The sequence below is a fragment of the Furipterus horrens genome, unplaced genomic scaffold, assembly GCF_987537825.1.
Source record: "Furipterus horrens unplaced genomic scaffold, mFurHor1.1.pri manual_scaffold_4, whole genome shotgun sequence".
Lineage (NCBI taxonomy): Eukaryota > Metazoa > Chordata > Mammalia > Chiroptera > Furipteridae > Furipterus > Furipterus horrens.
In genome coordinates, this window is record NW_028327174.1 from 181,409,297 (window position 1) to 181,427,972 (window position 18,676).

Consider the following 18,676-nt stretch of genomic DNA (forward strand, 5'->3'; position numbering starts at 1 on the left):
CCCTTAATTTAGAAGTATTCAGATTATTTTTTAAAAATTTCCTGCTTGTGAATTAATTTAAACTAAAAAGACTGGTAAGTAGATTACATTGACATTAGGTCACTGTGAGATCACTAAATCAAAAAAATGGTGAGTTCATTGGCAGATTGAGACTTTTTTTTAAGGGGCTAACTTTTTTGGACGTGGGGTCTCTATTAATCTTGGGGGAAGAACCCAAGAGAAAAGACAATAATTGAGGCTCTGTTTTTCTTCTGGCTCTTCAATTTTTACTTGGTACTTCCAGTGTTCCCTGCCCTGCAAGTGAAGGAATCCTTTCCTTTTATCTGGACTTTTTAGAGGCCTGAATCAGCCATTCTAAAGTGTTGAAGTTTTTTCTGATTGAAAGTATTCCTGGCAAAGTAATTGTGTGTGTGTGTAATTTAAAATTTTATTACTCATTTTTCTACTGACTTTCTGTTTTATGTTTTGTTTTACTGTTTGTAATGAAACTTTCTGGGATTTCTGTGTTTATTGTCAATTTAAAAAATAATAATTTCCTCTTCCCAGTTATAAATGTGATACTTACTCATGGTCTCTAAGTATTTCTATAGTAGAAAATAGAAATATAAGAAAGAAAATAGAACTTGTATTTTCACATGGACAGCTTCTCTTTAAAGATGATTGTTTACATTTGCCTTTTAAATTTTATAATTATTTTTACCCCCTCCTCTCAGTTCACCACTGTTAGCATTTGAAATCCAGACCTTTTTTCAGTGTGTGTGTGTTTGTGTATTTTTATATGTGATATGTATTTTATTCCATGTTTGAAGACATCAAATAGTTTTAAAAATAATTTTCTTGCACCTTCAAGATTTCAAAATAGAAGATTTCCCTTATTCTGAAATACTTTTCATAGACTAATGGTTGTTTGGGTTTGTTTACTCATCTTCAATAGAAGAAAAAAATTATGTTCAGTATCTGCCAACAGGTGTGGGTATAGACTTCCCTTTTGACCCTGTTTACTCTTTACTTGAGTGAAGATAAAGGTCAGGTTGATTTGCTTAGAACTTAGCTCAGGTTCTTATTTTCCAGGCATTTATCTTGTACACACACACACACACCCCTCTACACACACACACACACACACACCCCTCTACACACACACACACACACAGCTCAGGTTCTTATTTTCCAGGCATTTATCTTGTACACACACACACCCCCCTACACACACACACACACACACACACACACACACACACCTCAGGTTCTTATTTTCCAGGCATTTATCTTGTACACACACACACACACACACACACACACACACACACACACACACACACACACACACACACACACACACACACACCCTCTCTACTGTGAATCTTCCGTTTCCTTACCATGGCCTACAAGGCCTTGCCGTGTAATCTGGTCCCCAGCTACCTCGCTACCCACATCTCTTATCTCTTGCCAAGCATCTTAGAATTTACCTCTTGCCTGGGACCCTCTTTTCTTAGTTTCATAGATTTCTCTCCCTGTTTGGGATTCTCTTGCTCAAATTCATCTCGCCAGTGAGGCCTTGCCTACCCATTTTATGTAACGTTGCAGTGCGTCCCAACGCCAGCACACTGTATCCCTCTTACCAGCTGACTTTCTTCTGAGACTTCCTATGCTATGTTTTTACTTTTTCCCCTATTTTTTGTTTCCGCATTACTGTGTAAGCTCCATGAGGGGTGAGGGTGGGGACTCAGTTTTGTTCACTCTCTGTCCCCAACACCGAGAACGCAACATATTGACTGAATGAATTGAATGAAGGGTTTGCCTCTGTCTTCCGTCCAGTTCTCAGAATCTCTGAACCAGTAATGAAAATAGAAATTTCTGTCCCTAGTACCCACCACTATGAAAGATTTTCTGTCTTTGTTTTTACCTTTGGTGGGAACTACTCTTTTGATCTTCATTTATTCATCGCACGAGTATTTCATCAATTGCATGACTGCCTGTCAGTGCTCAGTGCTGGGGTGGCTGTACAGCAGAGAAGATCTTTGCCTTCCTCAGCTTTGTTGCTGACTTCTCTGCCCCTTACTTGCTTCCTCCAGGCTCCCCAGCTTAAGGCGAGGCTGAGGCTCTCTCTGTGACCAGTGCCTCTGGGGGTTTATTTGTCTTTGCCGGATCCCTCTCAGCTTCAAAGTCAATAACAAATACAGTTGAAGACAGTTGATTAGATATACTGTACTGAAAGATTTGTGAGTGTCTAATGTGGAAGGGGATAGTGGAGGAGTTAGAGCTTCTTTTTATACTGGCAAAAAAGTTATGGCCACATACCTCCCACCAAATAGATTGCTACTGTATTAGTCCCATGATGATGCATAGGAAGGATCCAGAAAACTGAGGATTTGTTACACATTTTCATGTGCTCATTATTGCAAAAACAATTGTTTTTGTCTCTAGGTGGCACAGGTGTACTTTGGTGGCTGTATGCAAAGCAAAGAAAGTCTCCCAAAGAAACAGTCATCCCTGAACAGCTTCAGATAGCTGAAGACAATCAGCGGGCCCTCCTCATCTATGCCATTGCAGCTACCGTGTTCACAGTGAGTATAGGAGCAGGTTTATGCTTTTATTTATAAGAGATAGTTAATGGAGCAGAAACTCACCTCTAGCTATTGCATGCCTAACCTTGGTTTCTGTTAGATAAAATCTCCGTCCCACAGAAGCCTCCTCATTGATGAGTGCTATTGATGCAGTGTTTTGTTCTGCACAGCCTGCTTTTTGAGAGGATTTCCACCTAGAAAACTTACATTATTATTTACTAGAAGAACATATTTCTTATTGTCACGGGATAACATAATCACTTTTTATAAAGCAGTTCTCTTTACTATAAAAAAAGTATGTTAAGAAATAAATCACCTTATGTCATCTCATTTACTTGTTTACTAATTATCTCCCTTTTTTTTCTTTTAAAGTTTTCTTTTAACATTATTTCAGAAAGTATAGGTGAGCTCTGCTGCCTAGCCACTATACAGTAAAATTGTTAATTAACATGTGGTTAAATAATCTATACTCACATCTTTGGCTTATCTCCTTCTCCTCTCTGGACAAAAGAAAAAAGACATTTCCCTCCACTTCTAGATATAAACTCAAGTTCTTTTATCAGTCATTGAAACAAAAAAACATAAAATAAAATAAAGCCATCATAAGACCGTTGGTGCCAAAGATATTTGTTTGTTATTGTATAGATATATTGATATATTAATCATCTTTTAAGTGTAATTAACTGTACCAGGTGCCAGGGCAGGAAGATGGGGGCTGGTGACCAAAGGATGAATCTGGCTTGGACCCTGTTCTTAGGAGCTCTTGGCTCAATATGGGAGATGAGGTACAAGTACCTCAGTGCTTTTGTGGTCATGGCATACGGGCCTCTCCCCTATTTTTCAAAATGACAAGCATGGAGCTATTCAAATAAAGGCATTCTAACATCCTGTCTGACAGACAACACATTTTGATTCCTAATGAATGGAGAAAGGAAAAGTAGAATTCTAGGGTTTAGTACTAAATTGAGAAATCCTTTTATTTAGCTTTAGAGGACATTTCCAGTATACAATTGAAAAAGATATGTGCTGCAAGAGAGATACAGACTGATAAAGTAGTATTGGGACTCAGAGAATGAAACTCTTGTGTTTTAGAATGAAAGTATTACGGTAAAAATTTCCACCATTGTTCAGTTTCAGTGTCCACTGCTTCCACCAGTAATGGAAACCTTTCCCTCCACTCTCTCCCCACAGGTTATCCTGTTCCTGATAATGCTGTTTATGCGCAAACGTGTAGCTCTCACTATCGCCTTGTTCCATGTGGCTGGCAAAGTCTTCATTCACTTGCCATTGCTAGTCTTCCAGCCCTTTTGGACTTTCTTTGCGCTTGTCCTGTTTTGGGTGTACTGGATCATGACACTTCTTTTTCTTGGCACTAGTGGTAAGAAGACATGTTGCTTCTTTCTGTTAGTGATGAATCTTATTCACATTGAAGTATTTAAAACATCAAAGAGATGTAATTCTTCAGACCTTTGACTGAGGTCCAATAGCCATCAGTACCAGCAGTGGTTACGGCTCTTCTGTAACCCACTTTCTAACGCCGATTTGTAGATCATCTTAGCAAAGTGAGTGTAAGCCAGGTAGGGCCTGACATGTCATCCTGGTGTTGAGATCGTCATGGGTTTGAAGTAAACTCCTGTACTCAGACATATTGATCCATTCTAAGTTGAACTAATGAATGCAGTGCCACTTGGGAGTTGCCTCAAACCGTAGTTAGAGCTAAAGATCAACTTGCCTCCTTGGGATTTTCTAGTTTGAAAATGACCTGAATCTAGTGGTGTTTCAGTTCATGGACTCTCTGATTTGCTTGTGGTCATACTTAATATTAAAGGTTACACCTAAATGGAATTAATTGTGAGGAATAATGTAAGGTTAATAAACTTCTATGTAATTTCTGTGACCATTCGGCACACATTCACCTATTGAATAGAATATGACTTTCTGTACTTTGTTAGTAATTTAGATCTGTAATTATTAGACAAGTGATAGCTCTGAAAAAAATTTGAACTATTTGAAAATACAAGCCTAAAGTAAATAACTGATAATGTGGTAAGAATTATATTCAATAGAACAAAATTTAAACGCTATATGTCATGGCTTTGGGGAAAACAAAATGCTGAATTATGGGATGTTTGGCTTCACAACTTTTCAAGAGATAATTATTTTAGTCCCTTAATGAAATAACACTGTGATCGTAAGTCTGTGGTTTGGGAGTAGAGACCTATTGTTGGAAATTAAATTAATCTCTTAAATTTAATAGCTATGTGTTTGGTTTATACTTTATGTGATTCTTCCTTTCTTCCTTGGTTTTTCGTAGGCAGCGCTGTTAAGAATGAGCAAGGCTTTGTGGAGTTCAGACTCTCTGGGCCTCTGCAGTACATGTGGTGGTACCACGTGGTGGGCCTGATTTGGATTAGTGAATTCATTCTGGCATGTCAGCAGATGACTGTGGCGGGAGCGGTGGTGACATACTATTTTACTAGGTGAGCATTCATACTTGTCAGACAACTTCAGGTCATCTAAGTGATTGTGCCCGAAGAAAATGAAACTGAGGCTTGTAAGAGTGTCATATCTTTAAGTAATTAGAAGTGAATAAAAAAGTGTTATAGTTGCTAATTCTGGGGGTAGGAAAATGAGAAGTTGTTATTTTATTCTTTACACTTTTCAAAAACTCTCAAAAATTAATCAGAATAGCAGGCCACCATACAACAAATTATAGTTAGCAGAAGAATAAGTCTTAGAGTAGTGCCTTATGTACTTTTGCTTTATATAAAAGTCCATCAAAGGAAAGGAAGCCTTTTTCATTTGTTTGGATCAGAACAGTTGTGCCTTTCCTGACTTCAGAGCTGAATATAAGCTCTAGGCCTTATCGTTTTCTGTTGTATTGAGGTGTGAGGTTCAGATTGAACATCTTTTTAAGTTCCATTTTTTTAATTGTATTTTTTTTCCATTACCATTTATCCCCCTTAAGTATTTACTAATAAGAACTTTCAAAGCACATTTTTATTTAACTTAAAATATTAGCACATAAGAACGCCATGAAATTATTGTAGAGAAACAAAACATTATTTTTTATGGTACCCCCATAGCATATACATTAGTTGTACTATATTATTTTGCCATTTTGTCATAAAGCTAGAATAAGAAAAATGAGCCAGTTTTTCATCCCATGGGACTCTGAACCATTCCCGTTTCCATCCTGGTCTAGCCTTTGTTTTAATTGTCTTTTTGGTCATCTTTAAAATAGGGATAAAAGGAATTTGCCATTTACACCTATTCTGGCATCAGTGAATCGCCTTATTCGTTACCACCTTGGAACTGTGGCCAAAGGATCTTTCATCATCACCTTAGTGAAAATTCCACGAATGATCCTTATGTACATTCACAGTCAGCTGAAAGGAAAGGTAAGGGGACAGTATTTTTCTGGACTTTCCGTGGGCACATTCCAGGCATCACTTCTGCACATAGTTAAAGCACCCAGTGATGTCGTGTCCAAAGCAGCAAATGTTTTCTTCAAAGTCCTGGGAAAGTGGAACCCAGTCCTTCCTCCCTTGTACCCCATTCTTGCACTCCATATGCTCTAGCAAAATCCGTCCCCATCACTGGTTTCCAGAAGTGTCCTGTGCTTCTCTTGCTGCCTCCTTAGATCCTCTTCCTGTCCTTGATTGTGGAAATAGCATGCATTTCAGCATAGTGTAGTTCAAATGCCACCTCTTCTGGGAAACCTTCCCTGGTTTCCTTCCATCTCCAAAATGATGTCTCTCTGTTCTCTACGCTCATAGCACTAGTATATGTGTCATATTCTGATTCTAACGTAGATTGCAAATTCCTTGCTAGTCTTCTATACCTCACTATATCTTATATGCAGTAGATACTAAATAAGTGTTAAGCTGATTAAAAATAGTTCAGCCATTACATTTTAATGTGGAGGTGGAGGTGGAGGTTTTGAAGCATAGGTTGTGATTCTTAAATTTTTTATTTTTCTAACATTTGGAGTATTGTTTATGTTGGTTTAATTCTTTGGTTTTTAAAAATTATTTCAACTGTTCTTCCTTTCCAGGAAAATGCCTGTGCTCGATGTGTGCTGAAATCCTGCATTTGTTGCCTTTGGTGTCTTGAAAAGTGCCTAAATTATTTAAATCAGGTAAAATATTTGGAAAATGAATCTAACGTTCCTTTTTAAAGATATGCTTGTCATTTCTTCTTCCAAGATAAAATGATTGAGCTTAATTGAAAGGTGTTATGTTTTTCTCATGGTGTTGTACATTGTGTCTTGATCAGGTATCCCTATTTCAATCATATTCTTATTTTTAATGTAACATACATTCTTACCAAGGCTCATTATTAATTCATTATGATACATTAATTAATATGATTAGGGTTCATCTCTCAGGAAAGACATTTGGCTCTTATGCCTTAATTCTCACCTTTTCATCTGTGGTTTTTCCTAAGACTTTGTTTACTCTAGCCATAGTCCTTTAATTCTTTAAAAATATATAAATAAATAAAACTCTGAGTGAGCCAGAACAAATAGGTCTTTATGCCACACAATATCAGTGTCCATGGGCCGCCAATTTGTTGCTCTGCTTTAAAGAATTTAGAGGATAAGAGTAAAAATGAGTGTTGATACGGAGGTAGAGTAGGTCAGAGTCATTTTGCAGCACAGTATGAAATTCCTAATCCCAAACCACGCTCCAGTGCCACAGTGTGTGGGAAATACAGATGGCTTCAAGAAAGAGCTTTAGATTTTTAAAACGAGCCATTTTATTTTAGTATTTACAGCACTGGAGTTCAACCTTTGCGCACAAACAGAGTGCTGTTTGTTTCCGTAGGTGCTTCTCTAATGTGACATGAAGGTGAGATAATGTACATCTAATCTAACAGGCAGAACTCACTTTAGGTAGAGCAATCATTACAACTAGAATCTGTTTCTCTTAGGCATTTGATTACTCAGGCCCTGGTTTGCCTTGGCACTGTTTGAAGATAGTGCATTTAACACTGGAGGGTATCTGCTCTCTGGCTGGTAAGCTCTTAAGATTATAAACCTTTTCTCTATATAGTATGAGTGGGAATTGTAGAGAATGTTTTTTGAGCACCACTAACTGGTAAATATACATATAGTCTGTCCAGAAGATATCCAACCATGTAATAGGAAAAATAAAGACATTTATTGAAGAAGATAGAGGATACAGGAAACATTGTACATAGGACAATGACACCTCAGTCCCCTTCAAAGTAGGCTCCTTGGGACCTCACACAGTTCTCCCAATCACCCTGTTGTATTTTCCTGAATCTCACTGATGGTCTGAAATCTCTTCCCTTTCAAAGGTGATTTTAGTTTTGGGAAAAGCCAGAAGTCGCAGGATGCCAAATCTGGGCGGGGGGGGGGGGGGCTGAGTCACCTGAGTGATTTGATGTTTCACCAAAAAACTCTGCATGAGACGTGAATGTTCAAGCTTAATGCAAAATCTGATGCAGATTCATTGCTCTACTCGCTCAGTCATTTTGAATGCAATGCCCACACAGTGCACATGCTCACTCAGTGGCGTCTACCACCCCCACTGACCAGTACAGTGAAGTCATCATTGTTCACACATGCACATTCCAGTTCACTCTCCTTGGCTGCCAGGTTACATCGATGTCACACAAACCATTCTCATTATATTAACAATGGCTGGACTTTTTCTGGACAGACTATATATTTTGCTTTCTCTCCACAATTTTGTGAGGAAGGCTCATTTCCTTTGTTTTATAGATAAAAATACTGAGACTGGTATCTCATGGCAGATCACACAACCTAGAGGAGGAGAAGTTTTCAAGCTGTTTGCCCAGCTCTTGGCACGATATCACACTGCTTCTTGTATAAATATATGTGCATTTTGTGCACTATAAAGAACACTAAACTAAATTATAGTTTATTATAGAGAATATGTAAACATCTCAAATTTTCACGTATTGTGCTATAAACTAAGACAAATGATGGTTTTAAAGACAATTTATTTAAAGATTTGCAACAGCAGTTTAATTCTAATGAACCCCTAAAAAGTCAAAAAATTACAACCAAACTGAATGAAATCAATGGTATAAATTTGACTTTGTGCCCCCTCCATCCCTCATTCAAAATAAGAAAGGGATAATTTTAATTGCCTTTTCTCTTATTTAATTTAGAATGACCCACACATATCCTATTTCCCTTTTCCTACCATTGCTCTCTAGCTTGTCCTTATTGAGTGAGTTATTATGTAAGATTTTAAACATTTAGAGAATTTCTATGTCCTTAAGTGAAGAAAGGAAAGAAGGTTTGAAACTGGGGAAGCTGTGCTCTGGGACAGGGGGCCAAGCATGCCTGAGCTACCTGCATGGTGACCTCTGTCCTAACACATTTGTTCCACATGGTCACTACTTTTTCACTATATCCTGTCACAAAAATGCTCCCGGTGACCACTTGGGCTAATAGGCATCATTTTAAAGAGATTCCTGGGTTGTGTTCAGCTTTTATCTTGCTCCAGGAGTTAATCAGTTTCAAGCCCGTGTCCTGCCTGAGCAGATGTTGGGCACGAGCAGAATGTTAAACTGTGCTGCCTCTCTGTGTGTGGTCTAGCTCAAGATCAGGAAGGCTGTCTGAGAAGAACGTGGATGGGCTCTAAACATCTCAGCTAAGTGGTCTGAAGAAAGCTCAGAGAGCAGGTCCTAGGGAAAGCTACAAAGGACTCAGAATTTCTTGAGAATTTTAGTGTGAATCCTTTTAGACTAGGTGGTATAGAAGCTGAGAGAAATTTTATTGACTTGCTGTGCTCTATAGCACATTTTCTGAAGAGGTCATCGTGACCTTTGTGTATCTCATGCAGCTCATCTAACTGCCTTGGGAGTGGGAGAAAGCTTGGAAAATACGCTCTTAATGTTTTCAGTTAGGTCGAATATGAAGGAGTTGCACAGATCTGTAGAAATATTGCCAAGAAGGTTAAATTTCTATGAGCCTATCCTACCCTGAAACTGAGGAGTTAAAAAAAAAAAAAGATTCCTGCCTCCTTCCATGTCTACAAATAAATGGGCTTCTGCTTTAAAAGTAAATGGAATGAGTTGGGCAGGGTTAGGGTTGAGAGGGAAGAAAGAAGTAGCAGAGGAGGAATAATAACAGTTCTCAAATAAACTGATGCTCCTGAAAATTAATGAGGACAAGAAAAAAGCTTTTATAGTTTATGTTGGAAGTATTGGGCCTGCTCCTGGTCTGATGATGACAGAAGGGATTGGAGCTGTGTGGATCCTCTCTTCTGTCTCCTCTTTAAAGGAAAGTCAAGTTCAAACTGCAAAGGGTAGAACAGCGTAATTAAGAGAGACTTGTCTGTCCTTATTGAGGAAATGGGATTTAAGACAATACGTAGTTGATTTAAATGGGTTGTTCAGTATCCCTGATTCTAGACATTATAGTGCTTTTTATACTTCAGGAAGCATCATATATCTATATACACACACATATAAATATATATTATTATGTATATAATGTGGTAGGGTATTTTCCTCTGAAAAGCTACTATTTAATACAGTTGGCCCTTTATATTTGTGTGTTCCATATCCATAGGTTCCACATCTGTATATTTAACCAACGTGGATGGAAAACATTGGGGGGGAGTGTTACGTTGCTGTCATGTACCATGTCATTAGGCCTGTGATGGTTGCATCTGTACTTAATATATACTGACTTTCTTGTCATTATTTCCTAAATAATACAGTATAATAACTATTCATGTAGCATTTATGTTATATTAGGTATTATAAGTAATCTAGAGATGATTTAGGTATATAAGAGAATGTGCATATGTTATATGCAAATACTATGCCATTTTATGTAAGGGACATAAGTGTTACTGGATGTGGTATCACGGGGCATTCTGGAACCAAACACCTGCAGATACCGAAGGACGACTGTAACTGGTTCATTAGTCTCTTAATCATGTCTTAGAATAGAGGAAGTAAATATTTTTGGCTTTGTGGGCCATGTAGTCTCTCACAGTTCTGCCACTGTAGCAAGAAAAAAGCCATGTACAATATATAAGCAAATGAGCATGGCTGTGTTTCAATAGAACTTTATTGGCAAAGTAGGCAGCAGGCAAGCTTTGGCCCATAGACACTAGTTACAACACCCTTTCTCTAGAATAAATTGCTAAGTGGGTTTTTTTTGTTTGTTTGTTTGTTTGTTTTTAGTGAGTATATAAGGAACTGGTGACAACTGGAAACTAGTTTTGGTTTTTGAGAATAGTTCAGATGAGGGCAGTTCTCCATGGTTTTTCAGCGGAGTTACTGTTACACAAGATTGAAAGTATGGTTTATTTTGATGTCATCAAAGCATTTTTGCAAAATGTTTCAAAAGGAGCTTTGTAAAAATGAAGAAATGTGGGCCACTGTAGTCAGGCAGTTAACTCTTTGGTGCCTGCCATCTTTTAACTGACAGGAAGCATTGAGATGACCACAGAAGAGACCAAGCAGCAGATGAATGCAAAGAGAAACTTAACAGTATGATTTCCTTACAATGCTGTATGCATTAGCTTTTGAGATAAAAGACCAGCAAACATAATACATAGTGTATTCTGAAATAAATTACCCTAATTTGTGTGAGGGAATTTCATATATTGAAATCATAACTGTGTTTCTCAAAGAGCACCATAATTTTCAAGTGCTTTATTGGTGAAAAAAGTTTGTGAACCGTAAGTAGGAATCTACTCAGTACAGTACTCTTTCCTTGTCCCTGAAATGCTCTGCATTTTTAATCAGTAATTTAATCATATAATGGCAAATTAAATTTTTTGATAAATCAAACCTCATCTCCATATCAGGTTCCTAATAACTAATAAGGATTCAGTTGGAACATTCATAAATTCAAGACTGTCTCATCCTAATTCATTGCTTAAAGTTTTATAGACAACACAGTGTAAAGTACGTCCTTTGTGTCCAGCAGTTTTCCGGCAAGACGAACATTTTGGGCCCACCAATAGTTAAGTCAGCACTAAACCAAAAATTCCTCAGGACCAAAAGTTGTAGTCACAAAATCCATATACTTTCCTAGGACTTAGACACATTTGATTTTATAGTACTTATTCACATTCCCTGGAAAGTTCCAAGGCTGTTCTCAAATGTAGTATAAAAAGGTTGGCGGGGGTGGGGAGCGGCAGTCTGTGACTAGGGGTCAAGACGACATGGGGCAGCAGAAGCGGGTATAATTGAATAAAAATGGGTCATCTGGGACTCAGGGCTACAAGGGATAGAAAGCCAACTCTATCTGACCTAAAAAAGAGAGAGAGAGAGAGAGTGTATGAGAAAGGGGGAGGGAGAAGAAGGAGAGGGGAGGGATTCTTAGCAATATATTAGCTTCTATAACTGAAAAGTCCTAGTTCCTAATGATGCAAATATTGTCATCAAGCTCAAGTACCTGGTTTCTCTCTGGTGTCAGCCTCCCCCTCAGTTCCACACTGTGTCCAGCAGCACCTTTAGGCTCTTCCCGTTATTTTGGCAAAATATCCCTGGCAGTTCATGCCCTCACAGCGTGTTATCCAGAAAGAGGAGAGAGCTGCTCTGTCAGGAGCACCTATGGGTGAGAAAGGAAACCTCATTTCCCAGAAGCCCCAGGGAATAGCATTTATTTTCATTGGCTCTGATTAGTTTATATGCCAGTTTCTGAACTTGTCTTGCCAAGCCCCACAGCTGAAGATGGTGTCAACTCCACTCAGACTCTAAAGACTCGGGGAAGGGCTCTTTTCTTAAATGAGAATTCAGGTCCTGCTCCCACAATGAGGGATGTAAAATATTGGGCAGCAAACAGCTGTCCGCTGGCCGTGGGAAGTGACAGCAGAGAAGAAGGCACCAAGGGGGAGATGGTAGGCGGTCCAGATAAAACAGCACAGCCATCTGACGCCTTTGCGTATTTGTGTAGCTTTCTGAGCATCACTGGGATGGTGATCATGTATCCCTGATATTCATAGGGATGCGCCTAAGACATCTAGGAAAGGTTCAGTTATGTTTGATTTACTAAGACAGGGAAGAACTTAGTGGGTGTTAGAAAAGTTAGTATATATTTGTAATAAATACCAGTGTTTTTAAAGGACTGAAACTAAGCCAGCTGATAACTTCTTTTTATCATATCAGGTAATTTTTTAAATAGCTCCTATTTTCTTGTGTTTCATCTTAATCTATATCTCACCAAAGCCATGGGTTTCATTGTGCAATATTTTCTACAAACTATACTTAATTATGCTTGGTTTATATCTCAACAAAGTAAGGTCGCATTTGTTGGTGAAATACCGTTTTTGCTTTTGTCCAGAACGCATACACAGCCACAGCTATCAACAGCACCAACTTCTGCACCTCAGCGAAGGACGCCTTTGTCATTCTTGTGGAGAATGCTTTGCGCGTGGCTGCCATCAACACCGTGGGGGATTTCATGTTATTCCTGGGCAAGGTAAGACCAAGTATATTATCTGAGATATACAGTAACTTCTTGCATATATATATTTTGCTCTTTAATTTCAGAAACATCTAGCCCACCAAAAACCTAAAAGTATTATACCTTAATATATAGCAAGCACTTACAAAGCCCTTAATTAATACGTGTGAGGTACTTTTCTAAGTACTTTACATGTATTGTGCTCACTTAATCCTCAGAAGAAATTTGTAAAGGAAGATCTATTGTTATTTTCATTTTACAAGTGGGGAAACTGAGGCACGGGGTGGGTAAGTGTAACTTGCCTATATTTCTTACATATTTTGAACTGTAAAGAATTAAGTAATGGCCTGGGTTGTGGTTGGAGGGACTGCATCTGCAGCTTGACTGCCTGGATTTAAATCCCGCCTCTTTCACTGACTAGCTATGTGACCCGAAGCAGGGTACATAACCTCTCTGTGCCTCAGTTTGCTTATTTATAAATTTGGAGTAATAATAATGCCAAACCCTTAGGATCGGAGAATTAAACTGGTTAATACATGTAGTATACCTAAGACATTGCTTGTTACATTGTAAGTTCTTGATGAATGTTAGCTGTCATCATTATTATATATAAACCATTTTAAAATAGAGCTATTGGGGAGTGAGACTTAAATATCCTTAGAAGTGTCTGAGAAGTAATTTATTGTATACCGCTATTAAAATCTGAAAAATAATAAATAACATTGTAAATGTATTTTATTGTAGTTGTATTTCAAACCATAAAATATTAAGAAAATTTGAGTTAAGAAACAGGCACCATCGCTATAACCTAAAACTTTATCGGTGTGATCTATTCCCTTCCAGTATTTTTCATAGGCTTATAATTCTGCAGTACAACAATCATAGCATACATACTTGTTTGTTCTGCCCTTTTCACCTCACAGTATATCATATACATTTTTCATATTGCTTCATAATTACTCATTGTCATGATGGTCAATATTTCATCAACTGCTATTTTTTAAATATATTTTATTGAATATGCTATTACAGTTGTCCCAATTTTCCCCCTTTACCCTCCTCCACCCAGTACCTCCCATTCCCTTCAGCAAGACCCCCCTTAGTTTATGTCCATGGGTCATGCATATAAGTTCTTTGGCTTCTCCATTTCCTATACTGTTCTTAACTTCCCTCTGTCTATTTTGTACAGACCAGTTTGTATTTCTTAATCCCTGCACCATCTCCCCCTTTCTCCCCCTTTCCCCGCCCAACCGATAACCCTCCAAATGATCCCCGTATCTAATTCTGTTCGTGTTCTGCTTATTTGCTTAGTTTGTTTTTTGGATTCAGTTTTTGATAGTTGTGAATTTATTGCCATTTTAATGTTCATAATTTTGATCTTTTTTTAAAAAATAAATCCCTTTAACGTTTCATATAATAATGGCTTGGTGATGATGAACTCCTTTAGCTTTACCTTGTCTGGGAAGCACTTTATTTGTCTTTTGATTCTAAATGATAGCTTTGCTGAGTAGAGTAATCTAGGTTTTAGGTCCTTGCTTTTCATCACTTTGAATACTTCTTGCCAGTCACTTCTAGCCTAGAAAGTTTCTTTTGAGAAATCAGCTGACAGTCTTATGGGAACTCTTTTGTAGATAACTATCTTCTTCTCTCTTGCTTCTTTTAAGATTTTCTCTTTATCTTCAAACTTTGGTATTTTAATTATGATGTGTCTTGGTGTGGTCCTTTTTGGGTCCAACTTGTTTGGGACTCTCTGCTTCCAGGACTGGTATGTCTATTTCCTTAGCCAAATTAGGGAAGTTTTCTTTCATTATTTTTTCAAATAAGTTTTTAATTTCTTGCTCTTTCTGTCCTCCCTTTAGCACACTTATGATTTGAATATTGGTACTTTTGAAGATGTCCTACAGGCTTCTTAGCCTATCCTCGTTTTTTGGGTTCTTTTTTCTTCTTGTTGTTCTGATTCAATGTTTTTTCCTTACATTCCAAATCACTGGTTTGATTCTGGGCTTCATCCCCTCCACTGTTGGTTCTCTGTAAATTTTTCTTTATTTCACTTAGTGTAACCTTCATTTCTGACTGGATCTTTTTTTATGCTGTTGAGGTCCTCACTAGGTTCCTTGAGTAACCTTATAACCAGTGTTTTGAATTCTCCATCTGATAGATTGCTTATCTCCATTACATTTAGTTCTTTTTCTGGAGTTTTGTTCTGTTCTTTCGTTCGGGCCATATTCCTTTATCTCTTCATTTTGGCAGCCTCCCTGTTTTTGTTTCTGTGTATTACATAGAGCTGCTTTGACTCTCTGCCTTAGCAGCATGGCCTGTTGTAGAAAAGCACACCTGTAAGTTGTGTAGGGTGGAGCCTTAGGTAATTGCCAGGGCAGGGCAACCCCAGTCGCTGCTCTTTGGCTCTGTGTTGGGGGAGGGCTCAGAGAGGGACCAATGCCACTGCCTGGCCTCTGGGGTTTTGTCCAGGAGAAAGCTCTCTCTTGGCACTTGCCCTAATGCCAGTCACTTCAATTTATCCCTGTTTGCTCTGGTGCCCTTCCAGCTGTTGCCCTGGTGCTGAAACCCAGTGAGAGTGGGTCTGTGTAAGTCATAAGTCCATTGAGGGCCCTTTTAGAGGAGACTCCTGAGAATCCCACAGTTTCTTCTTCTGCCGCTACCCGCACTGGTTTTTATAGCCAGGAATTATGGGGACTTACCATCGTGGCGCTGGAACCTGGGCTCGGTAGTCTCGTGTGGGGCTGGGGTTCCCTTGCTCCCGAGGTATCCCTCCCAATTTTTATCCACTACTCTGTTCCTCATCTCCACACATCTTCAGGTCTCCGCCCCTCCTACCATGTGGATGAATGTGGCTTCTTTTAATTCCTTGGTTGTTGGACTTCCATAGAGCTCAATTTTCTGATGATTCTGGGTGACATTTGTTTTGTAGTCTAGTTGTATTGTTTGCTGTGGTTGTGCAGGGAGGCGAGCCATGTTTACCTATGCCTCCGTCATGACCGTAATCAAAAGCTGTTCTTAAGCATTCACTTACTGTCCAACACTAGGTTACTCCAGCCACTGTGCTTTTAAAATGTTTTTGAAAGAAAAAACATATTTGGTGTAAAAATGATAGCACTGTGTGATTTTAAGTTCTTAAGCAACTGTCATCTAAAAAGAATTCTATAACTGTACAGATAGTTATTTTGAAAATTTATAATTAAACTTACATTATGACTGTTGGATTTGTTTTGTCATGTTTTTACAATAAGAGGTTTTTTTTTACTAGTAAGGACTAAGAAAGTTAATGCATTTTAAAGACTGATGAGTACATTTCCTGAGCACTTAGTAACTTAATGTTATTTATATGCTATATGCTAATTTATATCTATATGACTAATTCTGGGAGGCTTCACATTTTTTGTTTACTTTTCACATATTTATAACTTATCCCTACTGCTAAGAAAGATATGAAACAATTTAAAAACATACATCCAAAAAGCAATAAAAGTAAAACGGAAATTAAAAGCCAAGTAGGAAAAAATTATACTAAGGGAGAAAATTATACTGAGTGGCAATATTTGATCATGATGGTGATTTTAGTAAACTCGGATTGAGACACTTGCTGGGTATCAGGTACTAAGGGAAGTGCTTTACTGAAAGGGTTATATTTGTCCTCCCCCATAAGATGATCTATTATCTTCATTTTGTAGCAGAGGAAACCAAAGTTTAGAGAGCTGAGTAGGCTGCCCAAATTTAGAGAACTAGTGTATGGCAGAACTGGAGTTCAAACTCAGGTCTGTCCGCTCTACGTTTTTAATCACTAGGTGCTATAATCACTATAGTCGCTTCAACTGACATTAACTTTACCCTTAGACCTTTCTTTAAAAAAGTATTTTGATTCAGTAATCCTAATGATTGGTAAACCAGTGCTAAAAAATAATTTTAAATACACCATTATTTATAACAGTAATCAATTTTAAACAGCCTACTGCCTAACCATAGAGAAATCATTGGAAATAATAGTCAACAGACAATTATTCACCTATTAAGTCATATTTTATTAAGATTTTATAATATGATAATGCATGTGATACAATAAGTGAAAATGCTGAGTAAAACTGCTAGACTATCACAATACTGTTTTTATTTATTTTATTTTATTTTTTAAAATAATTTATTTATTTGTTATTTATTTATTTATTTTATTTTTAGAGAGAAGGGAAAGGAGAAAGAGAGGGAGAGAAACCTCACTGTGTGGTTGCCTCTCACTTGCGCCCCCAACTGGGGACCTGACGTGCAGCCTAGTCATGTGCCCTGACTGGGAATTGAACCAGCGAAACTTGGCTTGCAGGCCAATGCTCAGTCCACTGAGCTACAGCACACAATACTGTTTTAAAATGTGCATAAGAAAAAGAGTGAAAATAAACTGCTTCCCCTATTTTACAATAATAAAATAAAGTCCTGTATATTAAGTATGCATTCATTTTATAATGGAAAATATATAGAGATGATAAAATACTATGTTTTAAAATTGGCTTTGAGATTTTCAGCAGCCTAGTGACCTATCTGTCAAAATTTTTTCTTTGGGTTTATCATAATCTTTTTTTCTTTTTTTATTCATTCAACAAATATTTATAGAAATGTCCTAGGGACTATTCTGGGTGTTGGTCACATACTAGTCAATAAAGAGAATTTAAAATCCAGTAGAAAAGGCAGTTTTGTATTCCTCTTTTCATTTTGTATTATGAACATTTCCTGTTTTGTATACAAATCCTTGTTCACATCAATACAGTACTCCTTTCCTGAGGCCAGAATCCTAGAAGTAGAATTAATGGGTCAGAGTACATAATAAGGTTCTTAATATTGCATTGCCAAATTGCTTTCCAGAAATATATAAATTTGAATAATATAATTATAATATTGTAAAAAATTACTTAAAACCATGAAAGATAAACATTTTTTAATCAAGAAATCAAAAATAAAGAAGAAAAATAAGAAAGAAAAATGTTCTGAGTTTCCAACATACTAAGATAAATTCTGTGGTTTTCTTTTTTTTTTTCGAGTGTATTTCTGATCACAAAATACAGTAAATCTTTTTGAGAAGAGTTTCTTTTATTACAATTAAGTGGCTGCTAGTGTGCACAGTTTCTGATCAAGTAGTTCAACTAGGTAGATCATAATGAAAGACAGTGTCAGGAGCTAACTATGTATGCACACAATGACTTGGGTGACTCTTGAGGTAAATTTGCCGAGTGAAACATGCCAGTCCCAGAAGAGTATATACTATATGATTCCATTGATATAACATTCATGAAATGAAAACATTATGGAAAGGAGAACAGATTTGTGGTTGCCCAATTAGAGATGGGGTTGGAGAGAAGCAGGGGTAGCTATGAAAGGTTAAAGTGAAGGATCCTTGTGATAATGGAAGTGCTCTGTATCATGACCAGCGCCAGTGCCCTGGTTGTGATACTGTTCTATAATTGTGCAAGATGTCCTTGAAGGGAACTGGGGTAGGGGTATGTGGGATCATTCTGTGTTATTGCTAAAAACTGCATGCAAATTCACAATGATCTCAAATTTTACAATTTAACTTTAAAACCCTGAGTTTTTAAAAAGAATACAAGAGACAATGTCCTGGATGCCATTCCTATGGAGCCTTAATGGTTTCATGGAGTGGTCAATGAGATTTAGAAGG

At 37.6% G+C, this 18,676-nt stretch overlaps 1 protein-coding gene across 1 annotated transcript in view; it reads left to right on the forward strand.

Moving 5' to 3' along the window:
• SLC44A1 (solute carrier family 44 member 1) overlaps nt 1-18,676 on the forward strand; it is a 128,177-nt gene that overhangs the window by 99,819 nt on the left and 9,682 nt on the right. Inside the window, exons 8-13 of the mRNA XM_090274521.1 lie at nt 2,428-2,567; nt 3,759-3,945; nt 4,882-5,047; nt 5,812-5,968; nt 6,625-6,708; nt 12,877-13,014. Coding sequence (XP_090130647.1) covers nt 2,428-2,567; nt 3,759-3,945; nt 4,882-5,047; nt 5,812-5,968; nt 6,625-6,708; nt 12,877-13,014 — 872 coding nt within the window. The remainder of the gene's footprint in view (nt 1-2,427; nt 2,568-3,758; nt 3,946-4,881; nt 5,048-5,811; nt 5,969-6,624; nt 6,709-12,876; nt 13,015-18,676) is intronic.